General features: G+C 46.7%; 2 protein-coding genes across 9 annotated transcripts in view; one reads left to right on the forward strand and one right to left on the reverse strand.

The window, feature by feature from the left end:
• Nucleotides 1–9162, reverse strand: part of fnip2 (folliculin interacting protein 2) — a 34969-nt gene extending 25807 nt beyond the window's left edge. For 2 of the 3 annotated variants that reach the window (XM_061246436.1, XM_061246435.1), the window contains exon 1: nt 8782–9162. In XM_061246436.1, coding sequence (XP_061102420.1) covers nt 8782–8969 — 188 coding nt within the window. In that variant the 5' untranslated portion in view covers nt 8970–9162. Of the gene's footprint in view, nt 1–1854; nt 2221–8781 lie in introns of those variants that run through there. The other variant, XM_061246437.1, reaches the window with a different exon arrangement.
• A 3268-nt stretch (nt 9163–12430) lies between these two features.
• The window catches only part of edc4 (enhancer of mRNA decapping 4), a 40630-nt gene continuing 32129 nt past the window's right edge, over nt 12431–20931 (forward strand). For all 6 annotated transcript variants that reach the window (XM_061246524.1, XM_061246526.1, XM_061246527.1 and 3 more), the window contains exons 1-5: nt 12431–12664; nt 13932–14082; nt 16240–16351; nt 17098–17197; nt 19586–19772. In XM_061246524.1, coding sequence (XP_061102508.1) covers nt 12577–12664; nt 13932–14082; nt 16240–16351; nt 17098–17197; nt 19586–19772 — 638 coding nt within the window. In that variant the 5' untranslated portion in view covers nt 12431–12576. The remainder of the gene's footprint in view (nt 12665–13931; nt 14083–16239; nt 16352–17097; nt 17198–19585; nt 19773–20931) is intronic.

Here is a 20931-nt window from a genome sequence, read left to right on the forward strand (position 1 = left end):
CCCGCCGAACCCCTGGCAGAGGAGAACCCCCCTAATCCCCCCGGGAGCGCCGCTCCGTCGACCCCGTCCGTCGCACCGAGACACCGCCACCCAGCTGCGCGCCACAGAGCAACAACAGACAATGCGCCGGGGCGCACAGCGCATGCTTTCTGCTGCCGGACAACCCGCCCATTATGTTCCCACAGAGAGCGCGCTGGCTGCAGTTCAGCCCGGGGCTGATCCGGGAGCTGGTGCTACATGCCACCACACAATCAAAGGAGCTGCTCATGAACGGGGGGGACCAGCGCTGCACTAAAGCCTCACGCCTCTGTTTCCCCCTCCTCTTTTTCCCACCCCCTCCCCTCTCCCCCTCCCCCTCCCCCTCCTCCCCCCACCTTGTTTGTTTTTTGGCGGAATGTTGCATGTTGTTTACAAAACAAAACAAAAAACATGGAAAAAGGAAAAGCTTCCTCAGGTCCAGCAGATACCAGCTCTCTCTCTCTCTCGGCAGGTTTGTGTTTTTATTTAGTTCTCATGCAGAGATGCACAGACTGATTGACCTTGACTTCCTGCCGCATGACCGCAGCCCCGGCCAATGGGCTGCCGGCCAAGGCGCTCACATGCACTGCTTCGTGGGACAAAAACACAAAACAAACCTCAACACTCGGGCCTGTTTTACAAAACCAGCATCGCCTCTACAGCAGGGCGTCCCAACCGGCGTGCCCTGCCAAAAACCCCTTCACAAAACGCACAGGCTGAAATTAATATGAAACTAATTTTAAACTGAAATGAACATATCCCATTCACAACAGCCAAAATAAGTGTCATTAAAATCCGCATCACTTAAAACCCCAAAAGAACCTTTCGGCCAACCATCGACACCTCGACGACAGAAAGTAGATTTTTTTGTGTGTGTGGTGTCCCACGACATTCTATAACTTTAGAAAGTGTGCCACGGTAGTCTTTAGAGTAGTGCTTGGGAAACGCTACTCTAAAGATGCACCTCCAAACAAAACTACACACAGATCTGAACTTGAGTCAATGCTCTGGTTTGTCCCCTTTTTGAAATGTCGCAGGCCTATTCAGTTTCCAGTTAAAATAAGTGCACACATCTCAGGCACACCTGTCCTGAGCCGTGGGCTACCGGTGCAGGTGAACGGGTTCGCGTCAGAGCGTTTCCTAAATAAAACACTGTGACCTTTCACCTACTCACATGACACAGACACTAGTGTTACATGCTGGCTGAGGGTGCGAGACAGGGGTGCCATAAACAGCTCGAATGTTACCGTAAGAGAAAGCAGGCCAGACCGCAAACGCAGGCAGAGCCGAACAGGGCCACTCAGAGCGGGGATCGCAAATACAGGCAGAGTATCGCTACAAACAATTAACACACGTCACAATTTAACCACACAGCAAAACCATAAAGTCATCGGCGAGTCTTGTATGATTTACACACTTTATTTTATAAGGACAGCAAATTCTTGCTTTTATTATATAATTTGTGTGTTGCATAGGGAAGAGCCTATTAGGAATAGAGCTATACATCAAAGCACACCACTACCAGTTTCAAGCCATAACTCCAACAATATTTGCACTGCAATACATTTCTTCACAAAAGAAGCTGATAAAATAATGGATTTATACCCAGAGTATTTCATATTATATGTACACAAGGTTTGACAGCAACAATATGCATGATTAAAGACACTGGACTTCTCCTGGTGTGAAAGATTACACTGTGACTGTGTGTCAGTTCTGGGACATGGCTGTCTGGCAAAAACAAATCGTTAAACATCAACCGTTAGGAACCAACCATTAAACATCAACAGTTATGAATGTACCACGGAACATCAACAATTACGACCGAACCATTACCTGCCATAGACTGCCACCACCTGTGAAAAACCAGGGGAGAAACTGGCCTTTCTGTTTCTCTTGAACTTCATACTTAATGCAGACTGTCACTGTCCCAACGCGACCTTAAAAGGCCTCACAAAAAAAAGAAAGAAAAAGAGAAGTAAACTGCCAGACTCCCTCCCACCTCTCCCCCCCTTTCTCTCCGCTCTAACCCCTCTCTCCGCACTCCTGTCGCGGTCTGCCCCCTGTTTGGTCCAGGAAGCCTCGGGGTCCCTCTGCGGAGATGGGGCGGCGTCCGTAAACAGCGTTTTGTTTTCGGCGAGCCCAGCCCTGGGGGTCAGGTGCTCGGTCCGCTGCACGCCACAGCGACGCGGGAACAGCGCCAGACTTCCTCTCGGCCGCGTACGGAAAGGTTCCCCAGAGGCTCCCTGCTCCCAGAGCGCCCTCACCTCAGCAGGAAACGCCGAGGTTCTGCAGAAACGCGCGGCTTTTCTCAAGTCTGCCACGTCTGCCTCCAAGGACAGGAAGGAGGATGCTGGTCAAAAGTCATGCCAAACCGCTGCTCTTACCCCACAAGTATCATGTGACTGCACGAGCGCCATCATATGACCCCCCTTCTGCACACATCGGCAGGACTTACGGAATGCAAAGCCCCCCCTCCCCCCGCCCCCCCTCACTGCTACGCTCCTGCTGCTGTGAAGAAGCAGGCCAATTTACACTTCTCACAGGTCACACATTCACGTTCCAAAGAAAAACTAAACATTTCTGTGCGAAATCCGCAGAACAGAGCAGCAGTTAAATAATAGAATTGGAGTATCACGGTCAGGAAACTGGGCTTGTTAACCTAAAGGCCACAGGTTCGATTCCCAGGTAGGACACTGCCATTGAACCCATGAGTCAGGTCCTTAACTTAGCTGCTAGATACCATCTAGTTTTTTTGGGTAAACTAAGTATGAGGTTGGCTTACACTTTGGTGGTAAGAAAAGGCGAGCATCTGAATGGTCTGAATGGCCGTTTCTCATCATTAAACTGTTAGGTTGAGCTGTATTAATGGATACTATGGAAAAATGCACAAAATTTAGACACGTGGACCTGTCAAACGCCTGTAAGGTCTGTTTGTGACAGAAGCCAATCGGTTATCACGCGTGTGCCTCTGAAAAATCACAGCGCGAGTATGCAGTTCCCCAAGGGATTCATTTCCACACAAACAGACCAGGGGCAGCCATAAGCTAACGTCGCAAAATACACTCTAAACACACATACGAGGGCACACTCTAAACACACACACGAGGGCACACTCTAAACACACACACGAGGGCACACTCGAAACACACACACGAGGGCACACTCTAAACACACACGAGGGTACACTCTAAACACACACACACACGAGGGTACACTCTAAACACACACACACACGAGGGCACACTCTAAACACACACACGAGGGCACACTCTAAACACACACACACGAGGGCACACTCTAAACACACACACACGAGGGCACACTCTAAACACACACACACACACGAGGGTACACTCTAAACACACACACACACACGAGGGTACACTCTAAACACACACACACACGAGGGCACACTCTAAACACACACACGAGGGCACACTCTAAACACACACACACACGAGGGCACACTCTAAACACACACACGAGGGCACACTCTAAACACACACACACACGAGGGCACACTCTAAACACACACACACACACGAGGGCACACTCTAAACACACACACACACACGAGGGCACACTCTAAACACACACACACACACGAGGGCACACTCTAAACACACACACACACGAGGGCACACTCTAAACACACACACACACACGAGGGCACACTCTAAACACACACACACACACGAGGGCACACTCTAGACACACACACACACACACAAGGGCACACTCTAAACACACACACACACGAGGGCACACTCTAGACACACACACACACACGAGGGTACACTCTAAACACACACACGAGGGCACACTCTAAACACACACACACACGAGGGTACACTCTAAACACACACACACACGAGGGTACACTCTAAACACACACACACACACGAGGGTACACTCTAATCACACACACGAGGGTACACTCTAATCACACACACGAGGGCACACTCTAAACACACACACGAGGGCACACTCTAAACACACACACACACGAGGGTACACTCTAATCACACACACGAGGGCACACTCTAAACACACACACACACGAGGGTACACTCTAATCACACACACGAGGGCACACTCTAAACACACACACACACGAGGGCACACTCTAAACACACACACACACGAGGGTACACTCTAAACCAGGGGTCTCCAACCCTGGTCCTGGAGAGCTACTGGGTCTGCTGGTTTTTGTTTTCACCTTAAAATCAGCACCTGTTGAGACCCAGGTAACCAGGTGAGGTGAGTTAATTAATTAAATTAGAGCAGTTGATTATAGTTAATTGCAGGGTAAGAATGAAAACCAGCAGACCCAGTAGCTCTCCAGGACCAGGGTTGGAGACCACTGCTCTGAACACACACACACGAGGGTACACTAAACACACACACACGAGGGTACACTAAACACACACACGAGGGACGTGTGATACATCTCGCACGAAGCGCAGCACAGCGGTTCATGGTTCATGTGTACCTGATAAAGAGGAAAAAAAGCTCAAATAAAATGACTAACTACAGTGCACTGAACTCTTCAGATTAGCCACTGGTTTTTTTTGGTTTTTTTGGCGCTATCACGAGGCGTCTCTCATGGGGATGATGCACAGGACAAGTCCTCACGGCAGGTGCATGTGAGACTGACTGTGTGGAGCTCGCAGTGGATCGGGCGCCTGGCACACAGTCAGCAGGTCATTGGTGGAGAACTGACCAATCCCGTGGTTTGCCCTTCGTGTGGGTTCAACCACGAGCCTTTGCCATCCCACAGACAGGCCCGCACTGGCCTGCACTCAATCAAGAGCTGTCCTTAACTTCGCTTGGTTGGCACTGAACTCACCACAGTGTTTGTGAAGTAAAAAAAAAAAATTTTTTTAAAGAATTGCAATGAAATGTAACAAATTGAAGGAAAATGATGACAAATGTTAAATGTCTGCCTAGACCAGGGGGAGTTTTTGTTCCAACCAATTACCTTAATTCATTTTTCCGACAGCTCTAGAAATGCTGTCGGTTCACTCCTGTACTTGAGCAAAGTAAAATCTTTAGGTTACACTTGCAGTCTGCAGGTGCATAAACAAATCCCCGATCAAGACATTATTTATCCAATTAAATAATTAAGAGCAGAAGTTGGCACAAAATCCTGAAGCGGATTGGCCCGTGCTATGCACCCCTAGTCTAAACAAATAACTGGGGAAATATGACCAATTCCATTCCAACTGTAAAACACAAACTTCCTGGACATCCTGCCCAGACTTTTACAGGCCTGGGAGGCACGGATTGATAAATCAAGAACAAAAAAAGAATATAGCAATAACCCAAGTATATATTAGGAAACTAAAGGAGCACTCATTTCCCTTTTCCAGAAGCTCACATTTCAGCCATTCAGTGACTAAAAGAGGACATTTAACATCCAGTCCGTTCATTCAGCAGCATATTTTACTGAATCTATTAAGGCTGCAGCACTTTCTCCCCGGTAGGGAACCAAAGCAACGAACGTTGGGGCTACAAGTCCAGTCGCCTAACCCCTGAGCTACACTCCGCCTGCAGCGGGAGAGAACCTGTCCGCTATTACCGCAAAACCCCACGCCAAAATCTGACTGCACCAAAACACGAGTCACAATGCAGCGAGTCACAATGCAGCGAGTCACAATGCAGCGAGTCACAATGCAGCGAGTCACAATGCAGCGAATCACAATGCAGCGAATCACAATGCAGCGAATCACAATGCAGCGAATCACAATGCAGCGAATCACAATGCAGCGAGTCAGGTTTTACAGCAGAGCCACTCCCCCCCCCCCCCCCCCCCCCCCCCAGCAGAGCATGTGACAGTCAGCCACAGTGAATCACAGCACAGACACGCTGACAGTCAGAGGGTGTGAAAGTCCATGGGGAGGGAGGAGGGAAGGGGGGGGGTGGTGGTCAAGGGTTCAGGGCCCTGCTGGGCTACAGATGTCAAGGAGATGCCACACAGCCAGAGACGCTCACAGATCAAGCAAGGCAGCCCGGCCGATGCAGCTCGGCCAATCACACGTTTCCGTTTCCCCTGATCAATGGGTACCAGCACAGGAGAGCCTCAGCACGTAGCACAGCGCAAAGTACGATAGAACCTCGGAGATATGGGCTGACATTAGCTCAGGCGGTAAGAGCAGCCGTCGGGCAGTCGGAGGGTTGATGGTTTGATTCCGCCCTGGGTGCGTCAAAGTGTCCCTGAGCAAGACACTCCACCCCCCCAATTGCTCATGACAAGCTGGTTGGTGCCTTGCATGGCAGTCAATCGTGTGTGTGAATGACAAGCATCAACTGTACTGTTTTTTTAGATAAAAGCACTATATAAATGCCTACTATTTAACATTTACATGACAGCCACGGAAAGGTTTGGATCTTTACGGTTGCTTGGAAAGACACAGGTTTTGAGGATTTAAATTCTTTATTTTGAATATATACTTAAAATAAGGAATACACAATTTGGAAATGATTGCCCTGCATCAATATCCAGAATTCGTCTGGTTATACTAGTCGGTGCGGAAGCCTCCCTATTTTACATGAAAGCACAAATGCAAAATGTTCATTGTGAGTTTAAACAGCTGACATGCTTTTGCTACAAGGCTGATTCATCAAGAGTACAGAGAGAGAAAGGGCTCTCAGATTTAAAGGTACAATAGGTAAGATTTTTGTGTCAAAGCATTGTTACAAGACCATTGTAAATCCCTTTCTATCATTGAAAAAGGCTCACTGACATGGTGACAACCTCTGCCTGTGTCTATAGTCCTCAAATTCAGGTTTCAAAATATGCAGTTCACGGGCCTACACTCTATCAAAACATCGTACAGCTGTACAATATTTCCAGTTCATTGGTCAAAAATTGGTTCTAATTGCATTGCAACAGCCAATGGCGTTTCAAAGTCAGCGCGTTCACAGAGAAGTGGCGGCATAAGTCAGTGTTAAAACCTCCCAGAGTTTACTGAAACTCACACGTTGGGATCAACCCAGGAAGAAATGTCTGATTGGACGTAATAATCATTTTTACATCAAAAACAGCAGGGGTGGGCAATGAACAATCGTTTTTATATTTGTATTATGCTTGTGGTCTTGTTCATCCCTTCATGAAAATACAGTACTATTCGGCAGCAACAATCTGCCCGTTATAAAATGCCGACGCCAGAGCTGACTTGAAAAATCTTGCATCCTGTGACTATGGGACCTACACCCTTACTGTTGATGTGGACAGCGAAAATGGTGGTTTAAAAAAAAAAAAAAACTTAAAACATGATTGAGAAACACTTGACTGTTGCGATACTGTATTTGAATGCATTTACTATGACTAGCCTACGCCTCCATGCACCTGAGAGACTGTGCAGCCCTGAGGACAATCGTGTTCACTCATGTAGTTTCGAACTAACAAAAGTAAGAGGCCTTTGCCGTGAACTTAACACACACTTAAAGTAATCACCTCCACCAGTTCTGTGATCTGACAACAATCATACAAACGTTGGTGATGTGTGGGCATATGGTATGTGTGGGAAAATGTTACCGCGTTTTGGGGTAACATTTTTGACATACATAAGCAGGGGCTTGCGTTTTCTTTCCAGAATAAGAATTGACGTCAGACAGATCCAACTTAAAAACCCACTTGGATTTTTTCATAAACTGGATTCATGCAGTTCATTCAGAACAACGTTACGTCACTTTCCAGCGGAAATGGCGTCTGACTTATGACTCAGGTGCTATGTTCTAGTCCTTTTTTGATAGTTCTTATTATAACCACAATTCATTCGTAATATCTCAAACACACACACACACACACACACACACACACACACACACATGTATATACATAAGATATTATCAAATATTTCTCAACAAAATAGCTCAATGTTTTCGGTTGTCAAGAAGAAAAGGTTATAAAAAAAACGAATGCATCGCCGATAACAGAATGCACAAACAGAGGGCTAAGAATAAGACGGGCAACATTTTATCAAGTTAAAAAGTACGTAGCCAGGTCAACAGAACTGACTACTGCCAGAAAACAATTAATTTATGTGCTTTCGTAACGGCCACCTGAGCAAATTCCGCACGTAGCTGGAACATTATCACGACATCGATGTATCAGTCGGTGTCCACGCGTAAACCATTATGGATAACTGTTTTATAACCAATCGTGACTAACGTCTTATGACGTCCAGCTCTGAGCTCATCCGCCGGCTGCCTTCGCACCAGCTGGCTTTTAGAGTCCCACAGATGCACGTCTGCCAGTTTCTTTACCCAACGAATTTACACATTAATCCTCATTATCAGAGGGAACATGGTGTACTAGACCGAACGTAGAGACGAAAACCTACATCCTGCAAGTTAACGCATTACATTATGCACCCAGGCAAAATAGGACACGCCAGAGAGCAAGACCGCAACCAATCTATCCACAATTCACGTTAGATAACCAGTTAACGTTAGTTTATGCCAGCCGATAGCAAGACTGCCCATTGTCTTGTGCTAATAAATCGGAAGGAATAAGTTGAATGCATTTGAATTCAGAAAAAGACTTGAAAGTTATCGCCAAGTGCACGGTTTGTCTGTGGCTACGCCATGCAGCTGTTAGTGAGGCAGGTAGCCGGCGAGTGGAACATTATGTGCAGAGGAAACGCTGCAGACATTAACACATCTGTGCCTCCTGCCTCGGTGGCGTCCGCTTTGTTGCTAGCTAGCAGCCTAGCTAACTAGCTGGCTACCTGTATCAATCCTCTAAACGCTTACCAGAGATCCGGTCCTTTATAATCCCTCGAAGACGCCGCATTGGCTCTTTTACAAAAAAGCCGTTGGAGGAGAGTTGGAGCCATGGTGCACCGTTTCAGAGGTACTGAGCGCGTCCCGTTCGGCGTTGCTGCGTGGCCATCGTGGAGAGTTGAATCTCGGTAACTCCATGGATCAGTTATCAGAGTCATATGACAGTATTTCGGTGGGGGAGCGCAACCTCAGCCACACACACACACGGATTAAACTCGGACGCTCTCTATTGGTTGAGAAGGGACTCACACACACACACACACCGAATTGAGGCCGCAGCCATTGGAGTCATATCTGGCTGCATGCCTTACACACGTGTGTGAGAGGACAGCACACACAGAGCTGCGCGTGCCGAACATGCGGCAGAGGCGAAGCGTCTCTTCATTGGCCGTATTCGTGAGAACACGCGGCTGTGACGTAGGGGAAAGAAATATTATGGTTATGGACATTTTTATTTAACTATACAAAAATGCGTTTTTCATAAACACGGTTTGTACACATTTTTGTGTTTTGGGCTCTGTATTACAGAAAGTTGGATTTTAATTGAAACAGCTTTGTCTGCAAGGTCAATTTTATACATTTTGGTTTCACAAGGGAGAGTCCTGCTTTTGCATAGCCGTCCTATTTCAGGGGCTTTGCAGGTGTTTCTGATTAATATATGTACATAGTGTAAACATTGAGAGAGTAATGGAAGTTTAAACAACGATCACCACTGTAGAAACTGAACATTCCTCCAAAACGTTGTATCATTAAGAAATTCTTTCCTGAGTAAGTCATTGTGTGGGACTCTATATATTTAGGACATGTGAAATACTATGTGGATTGATTTGATTTTCTGCAAAATGGGCAGTTGGGAAATTTATTTAAGTTAAGGGGAGGGGTAGGTGGGGAATAAGGGAAAAAAATTCCTTTCCCCCAATCAAAATTACATTTTATATTTTGAAAGTGGGTGGCACGGATGGTGCAGTGGGCAGCACTGCCGCCTCACAGCAAGGAGGTCCTGGGTTTGAATCCCCGTCAGCCGGGGCCTCTCCGTGCAGAGTCTGCATGTTCTCCCCGTGTCTGTATGGGTTTCCTCCCACAGTCCAAAAGACATGCAGGTTTGGCTGATTGGAGAGTCTAAATTGCCCGTAGGTATGAGTGTGTGAGTGAATGGTGTGTTAAAAAGCACTAATTAGGTAAAACACCTTTTGTCTCAGTGGTGTTCGTCAATTTTCTATTTGAATGTAATGAATGACTGAATAGCTGTAGAACTGCAGAGAGTCTTTTTATTGTCAAGTTTCATTTATGAATTTATATCTAAAATATCTTTCTGTCCAATAAAATAAAAATGACAAAATGTATCAAAAGCTTCAGCTATTTTGGTTAAGAAGCACAAAGTAAAAATTGATAGCTATATCTTTAAGTAAAGTTAGGGGGAAATTATTTTTTTATGGGTAATTAATTAAATTATGTAAAACCAGCTAATTAGGTAGTTTTATGGAACATTGTTGACCTGTTGTTCATTTACTTATTTTACAAATGCATGTTAAATATTCATCCATGGAATAGCATAAATGTTTAGTTATTCATTTATTTATCCTTTATTTACATGTATTTATACGACGAATGGCTATTACTCTCGCCAGAAAAACTAGAGCACGTTTTTCAAGAAATCCATTGTCAACACCGTGAGTGTGGCAACAGGAACACTAACGTTCCAAGTCGTCGACGGGATGAAGTGGGCCCAGGCAGTGGCTCTTTCTGTCACTTTGTTCTACAGAAATGTCACTCAGTCAGAGCACTTCATAGAGCGCACACACAGAGAAAGATTAGGGCGCGAACTGGGACAAGCAGAGTGGCGTAGTGCGACGCTAGCGACAATAAACAAAAAGGAAACGGTTTCCGGTGACCAAATGGTAAGATATTTTCAAAATAAAAGCCAGTATTGCTCTTAACTGTTTTGCATGACTGAGGTCAGTGAACTTACACACACTAAGTAGACACTCTGCCTGGAACACCAGCTCAATATCACATAGCCTGCCCCTCCAAACAGCAAATAACTCAATATATCAAGCATGGGAAAGAGGTTTAGTCTTTGAACCTAAACATTAGAATGGGAAAGACCAATGTGACCTATGTGACTATGACTATGGTATGATAGCTGGGATTTTCACACAATACAAGTCTGTAGTTTACACTGAATGGTGTAACAAACCATAAACATCCAGTGAGCAGCACATAAGAGCAGCAGGGCAAACTTGTTCAAGCTAAGAGAAAGGTCACAAATTCTCATCTGACCATGTGCATCCCTTTAAGGCCACAGTCTACCCTCTTTCAAATACTCGTATACTATACTACTATACTTTTCAATACTTCCAGCAGGATAATGCACCATGTCACAAAGTCCTTCTCATCATCTCAAGCTGGTACCATGAACACGAAAGTAACTCTAATAGACTGCGTAGTCCCCAGATCTCAATGCAATAGAACACCTTTGGGATCAGAGGAACAGGAGGGTGGCCATTTGATTGTGTAGCCAAAAATGTGCAGGAACTGTGTGATGCTTTGAAGTCAGCATGGACCAAACTTCCCTAAGGAACTGCACTGAACCCCATAACTGCTCCAGGGCCCTGCACTGAACCCCATAGCTGCTCTAGAGGCCCTGCACTGAACCCCATAACTGCTCCAGGGCCCTGCACTGAACCCCATAGCTGCTCTAGAGGCCCTGCACTGAACCCCATAGCTGCTCCAGGGCCCTGCACTGAACCCCATACCTGCTCCAGGGGCACTGAACCCCATAACTACTCCAGGGCCCTGCACTGAACCCCATAACTGCTCCAGGGCCCTGCACTGAACCCCATAACTGCTCCAGGGCCCTGCACTGAACCCCATAACTGCTCCAGGGCCCTGCACTGAACCCCATAACTGCTCCAGGGGCCCTGCACTGAACCCCACAACTGCTCTAGGGGCACTGAACCCCACAACTGCTCTAGGGGCCCTGCACTGAACCCCATAACTGTTCCAGGGGCACTGAACCCCATAACTACTCCAGAGGCACTGCACTGTGACCCTGTACTCGAACCACTTTGATGGATTCACTGCATAAGTGTAGGTGGGCCATGGATGTGTGTATATTGGGAAGCTGTTCAGATGGAAAATACCCCAGTTACTTCCTGATAATCAGCAATAAAGTGATCTTAATATTTATCTTTTGCCAACAATCACTACCTAATGCTCAAACAAATGTTTGAATTCAGCATCATTAACCTTTTTCCAACAATGTATCATGAAGCAAATCATTACTGTTAATTAAGTTTGCTGCTGTTTTTTCACTTATTAAAATGGTGTCAGATTGATCCCCTGAATTGCTAGATTTTAAATCAGTTGAATTTTGGTATAATTGTGTCATGACAACAATTAATAATATATTCACTGGGTAATGTGTTGTGATTATGTGACATTATGTTCTGATTTATTTTGCGTTTGGTCCCGTATGAAATCAAATTAGAGCTTACTAATACTGGCTTTTATTTGGATTTTTTCCACCATATTTGTCATTGGAAGTTTGTGTTCAAAACCGTCCAAAACACCACGTCTATGGTGTTCTTAAATTCGATGGTCGGAGATCCTCCCGGAAGTTTCTCGATCTGAGTTTCCGCTTCTCTAGCGTATCCAGCAACGACGTTAGAGGCGAGTGAACAGTGATAGCCAGTAACATAAATTAGACTATAAACAGAAACAATATTCCCCCTCTAACCACCCGGTCCCCCCTGTCCTTCCCTAATGGCGTCGAACACGAACATAGATATAGAAGACGCGACCCAACACCTTCGGGACATCCTGAAGTTGGACCGACCCGGGAGTAGCGGCGGTGAGTTGCCGGGAGAGGAGGAGAGATAGGCCGCAACGATGGAATTGATGTTGTGGAGTTGCGGAAACGTTACGCGCTTAACTTACTTGAAATTAACTCATTATTATAAAGAACACTATTATTCCGGTTTCTTTGATTATCAATAAAATGTTACTCAATCTACTAAACGAGTAGATGTGCTTTAAATGGCTAACACTGGGGGGAATTACCCTGCAGGCTGTCGCTAGCTGGCTGGACTAACGTTAGCTAGCAGAGTTTCTTGCAAGGCGCTACGATAACGTTAGATATGTGTACATCCAATGCTAATATAAACCAATACATATTAGCTACAGTGTATATTACCTCACAAATAAGAACTGTGAGTGGAATATGGTTGAATGTGCGACGAGCGGCCCGGTTCGCAGTCTAGCTCGCCAAATAATACGACTAAATTATGTATTTATGTGTGTACTTACCTAGCTAACGTGCGGACACACCGGCAGTTTCTCAAATCGTGTCCTGGAATGTTGTCCGGTCAGAACAAAATTGCTTGGCTCGCTATTCGGTTTGAATTAATCATAAGGAGCTACGAAATGAATTCGAGATAAAAAAACAAATAAGTGCTCAGCAGAAACCGAAACAACACGAACATGAACTTGCTTACGTGTTGGAGAACGTCTTTTTTTTTTTTTTTAACCAACAATAGATTTTTCACGGACTGCCAAAATTGAACTCCGTTGTTAATCATTAGTTATAGTCCTAGTCATCCGTCCCGGTAGATTCCGCGCCAGTCACCAATAGCGGTAGGGTTTATTGTGTATGCTTATTCTGCAATGTATAAGCTGTATGCGGTATTTATATCGCAGATTAAATGACAAAATGTCACTCGATGTATTAAAAAACATTGCATGATGGTCATTTAGCAGACGTACAATAAAGTGCAAATCAGAACCAGGGACAAGTCCGCTGAAAACCCAAGAGGCAAGTATGGTTGACGAGAAATAATGCGACGGCAAAACTGAGAAGTCATAAAAGAAATATGAAGATATCTTTGTTCCTTCTTTGTACCTTAAAATGTGATTAAACTAAGCAGGAGACAATCCTCCCTGGAGCAATATAGCGGTTAAGGGCCTTGCTCAAGAGCCTAACAGTTGTGTTGATCTTATTATGGCTACACCGGGGCTTGAACCACCAACGTTCCGAGTCGCAGTCTTGTACCTTAGCCACTAGGCCGCCCGCTACACAGACACACTGATTCTTCGTTACTGACCCCTCCCTCCTCTTCCAGACACGGCCCCAGTTGACGGTCAGAAGAAGGCGTCCTTCAACGGCGAGCTGAATGGGCTGTTCGGAGCGGATCTCCTGGGCGCCGGAGACCGCGTCGCCTTGGCCGAATCTCACAACCCGGAGCTCATGGAAGCGCAGGAGAGACAGACCATGTGAGCGGATTAAATAACTGCTGATGCGCGATCCTGTATGATTGAACGGTTGATACTTGTTCGTGTTCAGTAATGGCCTTGCAGATGTGCCTGGCTTTGTAGCGTAAAGGTTATAAGGGAAGTAGGCTTTCAGCTCCAGGGGTTGCAGTTTTGAATCCCATTTATGGCACTTGACGTTGTGCCCATGTGTAGTGTTTCTCAATCCTGGTCCCCTGGGGACCCACTAGGTGTGCTGTTTCTTGGCATTGCCAATCTCTTGATCAATTAAGGATGTTGAAAACATTTTGAAGTTCTACCATAATTGTGTGGTTAAGACTGTTTTAATACAATGCAGACTTGTTGCCATTTGCTGTTAGTAAACTCAATTCATTTGTCATAGATGCGTTCTGGGTTCCTAACTCACTGCCAATGGGACCCAACTGATTTCACCTTACAGTTTGCCAGAGAATCAATTGAAAATTGGGCCTCACACCACAATGGGTCCCCAGGAGCAGGGTTGAGAAACACTGCCCTTGTGTACTTCTGCTGGGCTTGTGCTGCATTGGTTTGCTTGTACAAATAATGCAGTGCAGTCACTGGATGTTTTGTTTCTGATAAAGTGTCTCACGTTTCAGATGTAATGATGTAGTTTTAAGTGATTATATTATAGGTTGCTGTCAGTTCCCTATGTGATGGCAAATCGATTTTCTGGACCAATTTTAAGTGGCCGCCCACTTAAATTGAGTCTGTGGAGGCCTTCTAGGGGCTGTCCGTGGTACCATGGTAACAGGCTTATTTACCTGCTTCATCGCCACCAATAACCTAAATGCTCAACTGAAACTGTTAGTTAATCTGAGAGGAAAAAAAACTGTTGGTCCAGTTTGAAACAAATGGTTTAACCCCCCATGGCAGTAGTGGGTTTGGGCCCCTGGCTTTGGGGACCTGCGGTTGGGGCTGTGGCCAGAGGGTACTGCAGGAAGGGTGTTCTCATTGGAGCTCGCCTGGGTTACACCTTTTTCTCCCAATTTGGTCGGCAATTGTACCCCGTCTGATTCAATTAGAGCTAGTATTAGATACACACCCCGTCCCTCAGCGGCCTGAAGGAGAGCGACACGCCTTCTTCAAGCCGTCTCGTCTCATGCTCGTGACCGTGATTCCAAGGCGCCCGAGGTGCTTTTATGCACGGCGATCCGGTAACCCTGCCAAGTCCCTCCCTCTGGAGCAGCGAGCCAATTATGCCACTCCACGAGAGCCGGCCAAACTTGGCTTTTGGCAGGACCGGGAATCGAACCCCGGTCCCCGGTGTGCAACTGCAGCGAACTGCAACCGCAAGTCCGCTGCATATTAGCCTGTTGCACCACCGCGGCCCCCTCTAACCAAGAAAGATTTTGAATTGGAAAGTCGGGTATCATTTTCAGCTCCGAGTCACTGAGTTAGGAGGAAGCTGACATCATTCAAAATGGCTGGAATGTCAGAGTACATAATAATGGCCAACAACAGTTGATTCCCATATATGTTTTTTACATCTGTTTTTAACTGTTCCCACACAGTGTATGTTAAAAGTGAGCTCTGACGGTTTTAGTGCTCGAAGTGTCAGAGCCAGTGACTGCTTCTTGCCGGCCATTCCTCATGGTTGCTACAGAGTAACCGCTGGAACGATCCAAGCCGGTAACTCTGACCTCTCCTAGTCAGAGCTATGGGGTTCAGTGTTCACAAGGAGTGCAACATGAGAAGGGGTTGTCCATGTTTAGAAACACCTGGACAACCCTGGTCTGACCAGAACCCTTCCAGCTACAGCGGTCATGTTTTGTGTCTTATGGCCGGAAAATCTAAAATGGCCACAAGATGAATCTCTACTTGAACCTTGATGGATGTATCTACCTTCCTTGTAGGTCTTCATTAAAATCCTAATTTGGCACACCTAATTGTACGAATTACCAGTGCTGTTGAGTGAGGTGTGCTTTGTTAGGGTTAGAGTGCAAACCGACAGGATGGTAGATGTACAGGAACCAATTAGCCCTGGCCTATGTATTCTGTATTCAAAGGAGCCTGTGTTTGTTTTTGACATTGGCCTGTTTTGGTAGGCAATATTTGTTTTGCAAATCTGCTGTGAAACCCAAGGTTTTATGAAGGTGAATAGCTGTAACTCACTCTTGCTGTGTGACTCTTGTCCTTCAGTCTTCTGTCTGGAGACGACAGCTCCACCTCCATCGCCATCTCGTCCAACGATGTGGAGATCGTGGCCAGCCATGACTCCTGCATCAGCAGCAAGGCCCGCGGCAGCAACAAGGTGAGAGAGATTGTGTCTCTGTCTCTGTCTCTGTGTGTGTGTGTGTGTGTGTGTGTGTGTGTGTGTGGGTGGGGCACGGCCTGTACCGTAGTGGTTAAGGTAAATGACTGGGACTAATCCCGGTGTAGCCACATTAAGATTCACACAGCCGTTGGGCACTTGAGCAAGGGCCCTTAACCCGGCATTGCTCCAGGGGTGGATTGTCTCCTGCTTAGTCTAATCAACTGTACGTCGCTCTGGATAAGAGCGTCTGCAAAATGCCAATAATGTAATGTGTGGTGTCTGTGTGAGAGAGAGAGAGCTTGTGAGAAAGTGTGTGTGTGTGAGCTTGTGAAAAAGTGTGTGTGTGTGTGTGTGTGTGTGTGTGTGTGTGTGTGTGTGTGTGTGTGTGTGTGTGTGTGTGAGTGAGAGAGTAAGAGTAAATGTGTGTATGCAGCTTATGGGCAGAAGGTGGTAAAGTGCCCTCTAATGAAATAAACATGCCCTGTATCCACTCTGCTCAGTCTATTAATAGGGAAACATCTCTGCTGAGTAATGATGCTTACTGTAGCTAGCCAGCTGCTTCATGACTGCCTCACGCTGTATGCATCTGGTCCAGTCGAATCTCCCAAAATGGGCAGGGGGAAAGAGCTCCATCCATGGAATTGGGGAACCTCCTGCGACATCACAAGCGTCAGTCCAGTTTTTGGGATTGGCGTCCTGTCCCCAGGTCTTGGAGACTTTCCTAACCGCCTGTGCTTCCGCAGGTCAAAATCCAGCCCGTGGCCAAGTACGACTGGGAGCACAAGTATTACTATGGCAACCTGATCGCCGTGTCCAACGCCTACCTCGCGTACGCCATCAGAGGTGAGTGTCCCCGTGAATCAGTGTTTGCCGGCTGATTCACGGCTCGGAGCTGCTGGAGATGGGTTTGTGGGAGCTGGCGGAGGCTGGTATCCAGGGCTCCTCAAACCAGGTCCCTGTGATCTTCAGGTTTTCACCTTAACAGGTTTCTTAATCAGAAATGTAGGAACTTTTCAGTCCACTAGGTAATTGGCTTTAGTTGACAGTTGAAGCGCTGATGAAAGGCCAGTTTCTAGTCCAGCGACAGAGTGCCTCTGTGACCCATGGCATTCAGTTGATGTGGCTGGTTGTGGCGGGGTTGGGTTCATACTCTGGCCGACTGAAGTGCGTTTCTACTTTTTCTTTTTTAAGCTAAGGACAACGACCGCTATCTACATTGGGTGACAACAGAATGTTCATGCGCCTTCAGTCAAGCCACAGTATCACTGGACTATAAACTGTCCTTAAGGCCTGGTACATACTCTGTGCAGCGAACGCAAATGCCAGTGCATATTCGGGGCATATGCGAGCTCTTTGCTTCCATACCATACGCACGTTTAGCGGCTTCTTTGACCCCTGTCAGAGGAGCCCTTGCTTTGCCTGTTCTGTCACTGTACATGTTCCTTGTGTTGACTATGACTACCAGTAGGCTTTGAGGTTCCCATATGAAGACCTTTGACCATTGGAGTGGGTCTCATGAGGAATTTGTGCTTGTTAAAACTTTGCTGTCAATGCTGTTACAATGCACTCCAGAGCCATTGTTATTTTTATTTTTTTTGCAGCCATGCCTGGTGTTGTGGTTATGCCTTGCTGGGTTCCACTAAATGCTCTAGAACCCAGCTGTCATCAAGGGTCACTCTGGGGAGACATGGTTTTTTGAATGTGGTTCTTTGTCATGTCCTCTGGGCCCAAATATAAATTGTACTGCATTACTGGCTTTTAGCGGACGTCTATCCACAGGTAACACGCATGCAAACGCATATATCAGAGATTGGATATTGGCCAAAATAGTGGCCATCTGCACTATTGGTTAACTGAAGAAGAGCTGAACTAGAACAGTCCATAGGAAAGTCAAATGGAGAGATTGCTGGTTGTGTGCGGTCGGTGTTTCTGGTGCCTCTGTTCTGTTGCAGTAACACACAGTCACCACCCAGAGGGCGCTGTGGCTCCATGTTAAGGAAGCTTCTTTCCCCACCCGACAGATACCGTTGAGAGATGTTTGGCTTGTTGCCCGGGGTTACAGTGTGGAGTAAAGGAGTAAAGTTTATGTATAACCTGGGTGTTATGGTTAGTTTTACAGCTGAAGTGTGAGGTTTGGGTGTAAAACCTTCAGCTGCTCGCTCTAAACGTCCCTCCCTGTGGGAGGGGAACCTGTGAGACTTGATCAGTCACTCAGGTGTTTGCTCACCTGCGCTCATTTGAAACCTGCCAATCATTTTCCCTTCACTTTGCATTGTTGTGCATTCAGTTCATTCTTTCCTCTTATGTAAAGACATTTCTTTGTGCCAAGGTCTCTGGGGAAAAAAGTTAAATTGGATATTAATTGAATTCATTTGTCGTTTTGAATAATGTAGGGGCGGTTACAGTTACGGGAAGAGTTCAGGTTAGGGTTAGGTTCAGTACTGGAGATCCTTTGGGGTGTTTGCTGCAGGATTGGCTTGGAGCTGATATCTGAAGGAGTTGTCTGTTTGTGTGTCATTTTTACATTTCACCAGTGGTTCCGCTAACGGGTCATGTGACCCAGCCAGCCAACCGCGGAAAGCTTGCGGGGGTCACCTGTGTGTGTGTGTGTTGCAGACTGTCACTCACTCTGCTAATGAATGGTCACTAAATTGGTCAATAAATGGTTCGGACCAATGAGTTCTCAGAGGTGCTTATGGGAGTTGAAGTCCTATAATGAATCCAATAAGGGACGCCCATATTAATGCTTGTTGGTCTGTTCATGTAGACCTCCCCCTTGCAGTGGTGTGATCTAGGTGTTCTGTGAAGGTGTGTGTTACTGTGTTTACCTGTGTGTGACTCTGTATACCTGTGCTTGCTTATCTGTGTTTCGGTGCACTGTGACGGTGCTGATTTCTGTGTGACTGTGTGTGTGATTGTGCTGACCTGCGTTTCCCCTCGCAGGAGCACTGTGGCAGTGTTTATCTGTGTGTAACTGTGTGTAACTGTGTGTGACTGTGTGTGTAACTGTGTGTAACTGTGTGTGACTGTGTGTGTAACTGTGTGTAACTGTGTGTGACTGTGTGTGTAACTGTGTGTAACTGTGTGTGATTGTGCTGACCTGCGTTTTCCCGCACAGGTGCACTGTGGCTGTGTTTATCTGTGTGTAACTGTGTGTGTGACTGTGTGTGTAACTGTGTGTGTAACTGTGTGTAACTGCGTGACTGTGCTGACCTGCGTTTCCCCGCGCAGGTGCGAACAGCTACGCCATGATCCGCGTGCTGAGCCTGTCCACGGCGGAGCGCACCCTGCTGAAGGGCTTCGTGGGCGGGGTGACGGACCTGGCCTTCGCCCACCTGGACTCCACCCAGCTGGCCTGCATGGATGAGGCCGGGAGCCTGTTCGTCTGGCAGCTCACCAGCCGGGACGGCAAGATCCTGTATCCTCCTCTTCCTCAGCGCCCTGTAGCCCTGTAGCCCTGTAGAGCTCCCCTCCCTGTAGAGCAGTGCTGCTCCACTCCACGCCCCACGCCCCCCCTTCTCAAAGAGTAGGGGGTTCCCCGGTGTCCTGGCTAAATTCCCAACCTGGCTCTTTCAACCTGCCACCTAATCATTCCCCTGATTCAATTGGCTAAAAACATCGTTCTCTCCGTCTCCACCTCAGTATATGTGTGGTGAGTATTCTGATACAAAATGGCTGCCATTGCATCAAACAGGCGGGTGTTGCACATTGGTGGTGGTTGTTGAGGAGATTCTCCCCCTCATTTGAGTGTGAGAAAAGCACTATATAAATGCATCCATCTATCGGTCTGGTCTGTGAGTGCTGATGGCCTAGTCTGGCCTGGCATGGTCATTCTCAGGTTACAGCACTCTTGGTTCTCCCGCATTGTAACTCCCTCTGTACGAGTGCCTGTTAAATGAAGTGCTAATGGTCTGCTTTTCATTACAGCCCTAACTGCACTTCCTCATGTATAAAGGGCTATTCATGCATTTTAATTAGAAGCTTTGAGCTTCCAGCGCATGACTTACCCTGCTGATGTCACAATATATCGGAAGCCAGATATTAATTTGACAAAATATGTTTCCTTGTCAGACCTAGGGAAGGAATCGTATTACAAATATATTTATACGCTTTACTGTGCTATACCTTGTCTGGTGTACTGGAACCGTTGATATGCTCTCAAAGTGCAAGCCCCACCTTCTGGTCCTCTTGGTTGGCTCGGTTGTGCCAGGCAAGATCAGTCGAGCACAGACAATCTCAATTTCAATCTGCCGAGCGTGGTGGAGAAAAATAGCAGCTGTGCTGAGGAACGGATCATCAGGTTTAAAAAAAAATACTTGACGTGTTGTGATACTGGTGTGGAGTAAGTATTGATCAGTTGCTTGATTGGCCTGGAGGGTGGGATGGGGAGGAGGCCTGAGGGGGGGCCCTGACTCGGACCATGAGAGACATTTAAAGCAGTGCTACTCAACTCCACGTCCTGCGGCCTGCAGTGTCTGCAGTGATTCGCTCCGACCGTGCACTACACCACCGGATTTCACCAATTATTTAACCTGCTGGGTTCAGATAGTAAGCTAAGTGGTTAAATCAGGTGGTGT

This window comes from Conger conger, chromosome 6 (genome assembly GCF_963514075.1).
Source record: "Conger conger chromosome 6, fConCon1.1, whole genome shotgun sequence".
NCBI lineage: Eukaryota > Metazoa > Chordata > Actinopteri > Anguilliformes > Congridae > Conger > Conger conger.